Below are 8,732 nucleotides of genomic sequence, written 5' to 3'. Positions count from 1 at the left end.
CAAGGCCCTGGCAGTGACCATGCTGGCCTCTCCTTCTGCAAGCTCAGGGCCCCCAAACTTGGGAGAGAGGAACCCAGACGAGAGGGGAGAGAGGAGCCCATGGGCCTCAGAGACGGGTCAGCAAGTGCCAATACAGAAGTTCTGGTGCTTTATTGAGCAGCTGGGGGTTGGGAGGGAGGCATGAGGACGCTCCTGGTAGAGGTTTGAAGCTGGGCATGCGGAGGCTGTGATCTGTGTGGTCACTGCTTCCTGCATGACTTCTGTGCTGGGTGGAGGAGCTTGCTCGTGTGGCCTCTGCCGAGAAGGCCCAGGGAGGGAGTGGCGTTTTCACTCCTCAACGTGTGTGCTGTCCCTGCCTGACACTGTGGGGATCCAGCCCTCACTGCCCACAGCCCCGCCGCCCCCTGCAAGCCCACAAAGCTGAGCGCAGAGCTCAGAGCTGGACCCTCTGCAGGACCAGGGAAGGAGACTGAGGTGCAGCGGGGCAGGTGACCAGCTCCTGAGCAGCAAGAACCCTGGGAGCAAGAACCCCTGCCCAGCATGTGCTGGACGGACGGAGCGCTAAGCGGCAGCCAGGGCTTCCTTGATGGCACTGGTGAGGGGGAAGTGAAGATTCTGGCCGCAGAAGGTGCCCCGGAAGTCGTCCAGGTCCAGGGCCCACACCATGGCTCCTGCCAGCCCCTGGTTCTTCAGGTACTGCACCTGGCAGGGGAGGCCCAGAGGGGCAGCGCTGGGTTACCTGCCTGATGTGCGTAGGGGGGACCTGCTGTCCTGGCCCCTCCCCAGGTGACTCAGCATCGCCCTCCAGCAGGGCACCCTGGGCTCCTCTCCCTCTCCCTCCTGGGGCATGGCCTGGGAGACCTACCTTGTTTTTGACGCTCTCCTGGTCATCGTACCCCACCCACTGGTTGCCCTTGGTGGCATAGGGGACCTGCTGGTCAGGGAGTCGATGCACGGTCGCTCCATGAAGGAAGTCACAGATCTGAGCAGAGGACAGTCGGGGTGTGAGGGGCTGCAGGGCACAGGGTGCGACTCCTCCAGCCTTTCAGCCGCAGGCACATGTGCCCTTGGGCAGACGCCTGGCTGCCCGCTCGCTGTGGGAACAGAGGCCCATGTCCCCAGCTCTATGGTCCTGGCTGCGAACAGCAGAGGCCGCCAGAAACCAAAGCACCTGGGGCTAGCGGACAGAGGAAGACCGGGTGTGCCTGACTCCCCTCAGCCTGGATGCCTGTCCCCTGGAACACGAAGAGCAGAGGGTGTGGGCGGCGGCTCACCTTCCCCAGGAACTCCCTTCTCCCGAGTCACACCTCATAGTAAGCGAGGATCCCGCCTTCCTTGGTGAACTGGCCGGGCAGCCCGGGCCCCGAGATGGGGGCTCCCACTCCGCTCTTCGAAGAGGCCAGCGTGAAGCTCCTCCCGAAGGTGGGGATGCCCATGAGCAGCTTCTTGGCCGGGACCCCCAGCCTGAGCGCGTAGCCCACGGCGTAGGCCTGGGGGGTGGGGGACAGTGGAGCTGTCAGTCTGTCCTACACACACCTGGGGCTCCCCTTCCTCCCAGGGACCCATAACCTCAGTCTAAAGGGCACTGCACAGCTTGGGTCTCAAAAAGCCTTCTGAGCACAGGGAGGAGTGTCAGCTACGACAGCTGTGAAACCGGACGGCGGGCTCAGGCTCCACGGTCAGCAAAAGGCAGGTCTAGACCCAACCGGCCTCCTCAGCCCCGGGCCCCCATCCTCTCGTCCCCCCTCGGCCTGCACGCGCCCCCCGGGGCCATCAGTTGAGGTCTGGCTCCTCCACAGAGGGGTGGCACCCTCTGTTCTCAGACTGTGGGGACACGTGGCCCCTGAGCCTCAGTCTCCGCATCTATGACCTGGGACCGTAGCCCCTGCCATGCAGGGCCCTCCCCCACTCACAGCGTTGCTGTATCTGTCAGAACTGGCGACCTCCTTGCCTCGGAACAGGGGGCTGTGGTGTCCCGCGCTCTGGCGCCAGGCTCCATGGAAGTCATAGGTCAGGAGGTTGATGAAGTCCAGGTGTCTATGGGAGCAGAGGGAGAGCGAGGTGGGAACTAGAGAAGCTGCCAGTCCCGCGGGATGTGAGCAGGGCAGACTGGAGAGACGGGCCATCCACCCAACCCAGTCTCGCCCAGTGATCCACTGTCCAGGCTCCCAGACCGGACCCCTCCAGCCCATACGTTCATTGTGCTGAGAGCAGATTAAGGCTGTCATCAACTGCCCGTCTGCTGTGGCTCAGTGGTTGAGTGTCGACCTATGAACTGGGAGGTCAGGGTTTGATTCCCGGTTGGGGCACATGCCTGGGTTATGGGCTCCATCCCCAGTAGAAGGCATGCAGGAGGCCACTGATCCATTATTCTCTCTCAACATCGATGTTTCTATGTCTCCCTCTCCCTTCCTCTCTGACATCAATCCTGTCTAATAAAGAGGAAATATGCTAATTGACTGTCGTGCTGTCACAAAGATGGTGGCGCCCACAGCTAATGAGGAGGGAATATGCTAAATGACTGCCCCACCCTCAGAGATGGCGGCACCCACAGCCACAAGATGGTAGTGCCCAGTCCCCTCAGCCCCGCCAGGGCAGCAGGTGTGCTGCAAGGCTGGGCCTGCCCCCAGGCGGGCCTGGCCTTGCCATGCACCTGCCTCTAGAGTTCCCCAGTCCCCTTAGCCCCCAGCCTCCCAGGGCTAGCCTGAGGCACAGGCAAGCCTTGGATGTTGGCCCTGGGTGGCTAGGGTGCTGAGGGGACTGTGAGACTTCAGAGGCAGGCACGCCGCAAGGCCAGGCCCCCAGCCGCCCAGGGCTGGCTCAAGGCACAGGCAAGCCTCGGATGGCAGCTGCCCAGCCACCCAGGGCCGCCCGAGGCTCAGGTAACCAGGGCCAGCCGAGGCTTGCGCTGCTGGCAGTGGCAGCAGCAGAGGTGTGACGGGGGCGTCGCCTTCCCCTGATTGCCAGGTCGCCACCCGCCCCTGAGAGCTCCTGGACTGTGAGAGGGGGCAGGCCGGGCTGAGGGACCCCCCTCCACTACATGAATTTTCATGCACTGAGTCTCTAGTAAAAATATATTTTTTAAAAAGTGTCATCAACAGACAGCAGGACAAAGGGTACCAGACCTGGACACGCACACAGGAGGCAGCAGGTGGACTCGTGGACCTGAGCATCAGGTGTTGGGGCAAATGCCTGAGTCCTCCCCTCCTCATGGTGCATTTAGGCTCTGAGTCTCCACCCCCCAAAGGTGGTAAAGAAGACCTGATGTCATAGCAGAGCCCTTGTCCTTCAGTCCTGGCTTCCTGAGGCCCAGGCCTTAGCCCTAGCGGCCATCAGGCCCTTGGCTGTGGCTGCTCCTCATTTGGGGGTCGGGGGGCAGGCTGAGGAACAGGGGGACCTGCCTGAGTGAGCCTCTCAGGCTGCCCTGGCCTCCTGGCAAGGAAGTGCCGCTCAGGGAGGAGCACTGAGCCTCCTGCGGACAGCGCCGGGCGGGCTGGCAGGCGTGGCTGGCTGGTGTGTAAGCTCCTCCTACTTCCTTTCCCACAAACTCCTTCCCGGCCACTCTCTCCACCGTCATACAAGACCCAAGTGGAAAGGAAGGAGAGGTGTTGTTCTCCCCACGACGGACGGGGAGACGAGACGCAGAGGGAGCGTGGCCTCCTGAGCTGCCTCTGGCTCTCATGGAGGGCAGGCGGCGGGCACTCACTGGGCCAGCTGGGACATGTCGTAGCCTCCGTCCAAGGCCACCTTCCCGGCGGACACCGCGGCGGTCAGGAGCAGCGGCTGCTTTTCCTTCGGGGCTTCCTTCACAAACTCTGCCTTCATTTCCTGGTGGGAGGGAGGCCGCAGGTGAAACGGGTCCCGGGGGTGGGAGAGAGCCCCGTGCTGGGAGGCCAGTTCTGAGCACCTCACGGCCCCCTGAGGGGCTCCGGGGACCACGGGTGGCACCTCAGTGGTCCTGTCCCCAGGCCTATCCTGGGACTCATCCCGTGCCCACCCCCTACCCCGTCACTCAGTGACTCCTGCCCTGGAGGGACCGCGAGATCCCAGTTGGACTCCCGGGGACTGCCTTTCGGTCTGCGCTCTGTCCCCGCAGGCACACGAGACCAGAGTGAGCGTGCCAGGGCTGGTGCTGTGGGCGATCTGTCTGGACGGTCGCTCTCCCCGGTCCCTGGAGATGCTTGGGCTGCCCTCCCTGGATGTCCCGGACCCGACCAGCACCTTGACCAGAGAGGTGAGATGCCGCTTGTCCCTTCGTCCAGGGTAGAGCCAGGCCAGGTCCAGCCCGTCGAAGCCATGGGTCCGAAGGAACGGTGGCACCGACTTGATGAAAGTCCTGCGACTCTGGGTGTTGGAGGCTATTTTGGAAAATCTAGGAATGAAATCACCACAGAAGAGTGCTTAGTGCTGAGAACTGGGCACAGTCCCCTCTGGGGGGTTTCTGTGCCCCAAGGAGCAGGGAGCCTGAGCCCACAGCCCCAGGAGACACAGCCAGGGTGGGACCCACTCTAGTCATGTGCTTTGGAGCCAGACACCCCTGGTTCCCAAGGGAGGCTCCGTCACCCACTATCCAAGCCACTCACAGGTTGTAACCTGGGCCTCAGTGCACTCGTCTGTAAAATGGGGATGAATATACTCTCTCGGTGCCACTGTGAGGATTGCATGTGAAATGGCCTGAAAGGGCACCTGACACTTAGTAACCACTCACTGAATGGGAGCTGCTGTGGCCGTGCCCAACCCCTCTGTACACCCCGCCCCCTCTGTACACCCCGCCTGCTCTGTACACCCCGCTCCCTCTGTACACCCCGCCTGCTCTGTACACTCTTCCCCCTTTGTACACCCTGCTCCCTTTGTACACCCTGCCCCCTCTGTACACCCCGCTCCCTCTGTACACCCTGCTCCCTCTGTACACCCCGCTCCCTCTGTACACCCTGCTCCCTCTGTACACCCTGCCCGCTCTGTACACCCTGCTCCCTCTGTACACCCCACCCCCTCTGTACACCCCACTCCCTCTGTACACCCTGCTCCCTCTGTACACCCTGCCCCTCTGTACACCCTGCTCCCTCTGTACACCCCGCTCCCTCTGTACACCCTGCTCCCTCTGTACACCCTGCTCCCTCTGTACACCCTGCTCCCTCTGTACACCCCGCTCCCTCTGTACACCCCGCTCCCTCTGTACACCCTGCTCCCTCTGTACACCCCGCTCCCTCTGTACACCCCGCCCGCTCTGTACACCCTGCCCCCTCTGTACACCCTGCTCCCTCTGTACACCCCGCTCCCTCTGTACACCCCGCCTGCTCTGTACACCCCGCTCCCTCTGTACACCCCGCTCCCTCTGTACACCCTGCTCCCTCTGTACACCCTGCTCCCTCTGTACACCCCGCCTGCTCTGTACACCCTGCCCCCTCTGTACACCCCGCTCCCTCTGTACACCCCGCCTGCTCTGTACACCCTGCCCCCTCTGTACACCCTGCTCCCTCTGTACACCCCGCTCCCTCTGTACACCCCGCCTGCTCTGTACACCCCGCTCCCTCTGTACACCCCGCTCCCTCTGTACACCCTGCTCTCTCTGTACACCCTGCTCCCTCTGTACACCCCGCCTGCTCTGTACACCCTGCCCCCTCTGTACACCCCGCCCCCTCTGTACACCCTGCTCCCTCTGTACACCCCGCTCCCTCTGTACACCCCGCTCCCTCTGTACACCCCGCCTGCTCTGTACACCCTGCTCCCTCTGTACACCCCGCTCCCTCTGTACACCCTGCTCCCTCTGTACACCCCGCTCCCTCTGTACACCCTGCTCCCTCTGTACACCCTGCTCCCTCTGTACACCCCGCCTGCTCTGTACACCCTGCCCCCTCTGTACACCCCGCTCCCTCTGTACACCCTGCTCCCTCTGTACACCCCGCTCCCTCTGTACACCCCGCTCCCTCTGTACACCCCGCTCCCTCTGTACACCCTGCTCCCTCTGTACACCCTGCTCCCTCTGTACACCCCGCCCGCTCTGTACACCCTGCCCCCTCTGTACACCCTGCTCCCTCTGTACGCCCCGCTCCCTCTGTACACCCCGCCTGCTCTGTACACCCTGCCCTCTCTGTACACCCTGCTCCCACACCACCCTCTCGGGGAAGTCCTCCCAGGCTCTCCACCCGTTTCCCATTCTTTCCACCCCCTCCGTCCGGCCTCAGGTCTGAGGTGGTAAAAAGGAGCGTTAAGCTCCACTGTCAGCTGTTGTGAGACTCTTGGCAAGTCCCTCTTGTTTGTACACCAGGTGGGGCCCTGACGGCCATTTCGGCTCCTGTGCCTAACCAGTCTGGCGTCCCTCTGAGCCTCATGTCCACACTCCTAGTCCAGCTTCGTCTGGGGAGGGTCATACCTTTCAGAACCAAAGTTCCATCCTCCCACAGACAAGAGGGTCTTCAGGTTGGGGTTCCTGTGGGGAGGAGGAGGCGGGATGCAGGTGACGTAAGTGCCGAGACACCGGGTGGCCCCAGGTTTGGCTTCCAAGGTCCTTCCAGCCCTGAGACTCTGTTTCTAAGACTAAGGTGGGCTGCCTGTCCCGTCCCCCCCCCCCCCACTTCCTCAGTGGGGAATCCAGGATATGGAGAAATAGAGCAGCAGCAAGGTCCATGTGCCCGAGAGACGCCCTCAGTGACAGTGATGGGGAGGCCTCCCTTCACCGCCTCCCACGTAAGCTAAGGCCTCCGAGGATCTACCCAGAGGCTGGGCCATACACTGGAGAGAGGTGCCCTGCCCAGGACCAGCCGGCCCACCTCCATCCTCCCCCTGCCCTGGCCCAACCTGGTCTTCAGTGTGTTCAGCGTGTCGTAGAGAGACACATCGTTCCACTCCCAGGTGTCGATCTCGTCGTTGCTGATGTTGGCGAAGCTGTAGATGACGTGGGTGCAGAGGAAGGGGTCTATGGCGTCTGGGAAGCAGCTCCCATCCCCCTCTCGGTACTGGGACCAGCTGGTGTAGTAGCAGACCAACTGGTAGGCGGCACCTACAGGAAACGTCAGGTGGGACCTGGGCCAGGGTTCCGCCAGGGACCCTCTCCCTGAGCCCTGAGCTCAGCACTCAGGGCAGACTTGTGAGCAAAGTTAGAATGTGAATGAAGGGGTGGCTCTGGGAGTCCCCAGGCTGATCAAGAAGAGTGAGGTCAGGAAAGGTTCCTGGAGGAGACCCCGGCCTCTAGGGTGGACCTGGCAGACCCCGTGGTGGGTCCTTGACCTGAGAGGCTCTGGCGGCCTCTTCTCTGGGCATCCTGGCTTGTCAGCCCCCAGGCCCTGCAGCCCTTCCCCCAGCTGTGCCCCAGGGCAGGGGTCCCAAGTCCTCCTGGTGCCAAGAAAGCGTTTCTGCCCTCCTGGTCCTGCAGGCAGGACAGCGGGCATCTCCCAGCCACACTGCCACTGGGCTCCCCCAGGCCTCACTGAACCCTTGGAAATATTTGTATTTTGAAAATTTTCAAATATACAGACAAGTAGACACTAGTAAAATAAACATCCAGATAACGATGGTAACTGTTCTCCACCTCCTTTAACAAATGTGAATCTGCCGATCCTTCCTCACCACCCCCACCCCCCTCCTGGGACCCAAGGGGGTACTCACAGCTCTGCACCACCAGGAGGACCACAAAGCCTGTGGGAGAACCAGGGTCAGACCCTGCAAGTGCACCTGCCCCTCCCCCCTCCTCCTCCTCTCCCTCCACTTCCTCCCCTCCTCCTCCCTCCTCCCCCGCCCCTGGCTCTGCTTCCTCTCCCGCCACTGCCTCTGCTCTCCCCACAGCAGGTCCAGACCCCTCCGTGCAGTGGCTCTGCAGGCCGTCTGGGCCCTTCGGCCTGAACACCCACAACTCAGACCCTTGGTCAGCCCAGAGACCTGTCTGAGCCACCCTCAGACCCGTCCTGGCCGCAGCAGAGAGGGGCATGGTGTGGCCTCTTGCTGTGCTCCTGTGACCAGCTGCCTCTTCCGGGCCTCACCCTCCTTTTATACCTGTTCCCTCCACTCCCTGTGCCCCAAACCACCCCTTTTATGGGAACTGACTGGCAGTGAGGGAACCAGCAGGCTGGGAAGTGGTGGGGAGGAGCACTGTCGGCCCAAGGGAGATTGAGAAACCCGCAGAGTTTTGAAAACTCGGGCCAGGTCCTCATGAGCACCTGCCAGCCAAAGAGCCAACAGGGTGACGGGGCTTCCCACATTTCCAAAGACCTCCACTTCCTGGCCTCTACAGCCCCCGCCCCCAGCTCTTCCAGCCAGCAATTACCAGGCTTTCCTGGCAGCCGTGTCCTTCCCCGTCCAGGCTCCTGGCCAGGTGGAAACTGTTGTGTAACCCACTGCGCCCCAAACAAGGCTGTCCTGTGTTTTCTCAGTGAGCCCAGCAGCACCCCGCCTCTCCCCTCAGCATTCCCCTCCGCACGCTGTGTCCCGCAGCTTGGCCCCAGAGTGGAGGCCTTTCAGCCACGGACGTGCTGGCTCTGAAGGTGGCCCCGGAATGAGCAGAAGAGGGCGTGTTGGGAGCCGGGGTCTGCAGGAGGCACCAGGGAGCAGTACAGGTGACTCCTGATTCCCCAGGAGTAGGCCATGCCTCCTGACTTCCACAGCCGCTACTCCTGTCTCCCACAGGCTTGTCCAGGCCAGGCCTAATGACGTCACTCGGCCTAAATCCCTCTTGACCCTCCTCGCTCTTAGGATAAGATCCGAACTTCTGACCAAGGCTCCGCATGGCTTGGCCCTGT

At 62.4% G+C, this 8,732-nt stretch overlaps 1 protein-coding gene across 2 annotated transcripts; it reads right to left on the bottom strand.

The window, feature by feature from the left end:
• Window positions 1-131: 131 nt before the first annotated feature.
• On the bottom strand, window positions 132-8,024 carry CHI3L1 (chitinase 3 like 1). 2 transcript variants are annotated; one of them, XM_036303661.1, is made up of 10 exons: window positions 7,876-8,022; window positions 7,606-7,635; window positions 6,799-7,000; window positions 6,374-6,430; window positions 4,222-4,372; window positions 3,707-3,828; window positions 1,914-2,037; window positions 1,308-1,490; window positions 866-982; window positions 132-702 (listed from the first exon to the last, which is right to left on the bottom strand). In XM_036303661.1, exons 1-10 carry the CDS (start codon window positions 7,922-7,924, stop codon window positions 562-564), a joined length of 1,176 nt encoding a protein of 391 aa, XP_036159554.1. In that variant the 5' UTR covers window positions 7,925-8,022; the 3' UTR covers window positions 132-561. The 2 variants fall into 2 exon arrangements, with proteins under 2 accessions (XP_036159554.1, XP_036159555.1); XM_036303662.1 differs by lacking the exon at window positions 1,308-1,490 and having other exon boundaries at window positions 7,876-8,024.
• Window positions 8,025-8,732: the final 708 nt, after the last annotated feature.

The sequence above is a fragment of the Myotis myotis genome, unplaced genomic scaffold (genome assembly GCF_014108235.1).
Source record: "Myotis myotis isolate mMyoMyo1 unplaced genomic scaffold, mMyoMyo1.p scaffold_m19_p_38, whole genome shotgun sequence".
Taxonomy (NCBI): Eukaryota; Metazoa; Chordata; class Mammalia; order Chiroptera; family Vespertilionidae; genus Myotis; species Myotis myotis.
Note: the sequence above shows the minus strand (reverse complement) of the source record. Positions and strands in the feature narration are given on the sequence as shown.

What these genes read in the sequence shown, in the direction of transcription:
- CHI3L1 (XM_036303661.1), bottom strand. Translation starts at nt 7,924, where the DNA reads ATGCCCCTCTCTGCTGCGGCCAGGACGGGTCTGAGGGTGGCTCAGACA. An exon ending in CCTCCTGGTGGTGCAGAGCT is followed by an intron (nt 7,001 to 7,605) that starts GTGAGTACCCCC and finishes CGTTTCCTGTAG; the next exon opens with GTGCCGCCTACCAGTTGGTC. An exon ending in CTGACAGATACAGCAACGCT is followed by an intron (nt 1,491 to 1,913) that starts GTGAGTGGGGGA and finishes CCCACCCCCCAG; the next exon opens with GCCTACGCCGTGGGCTACGC.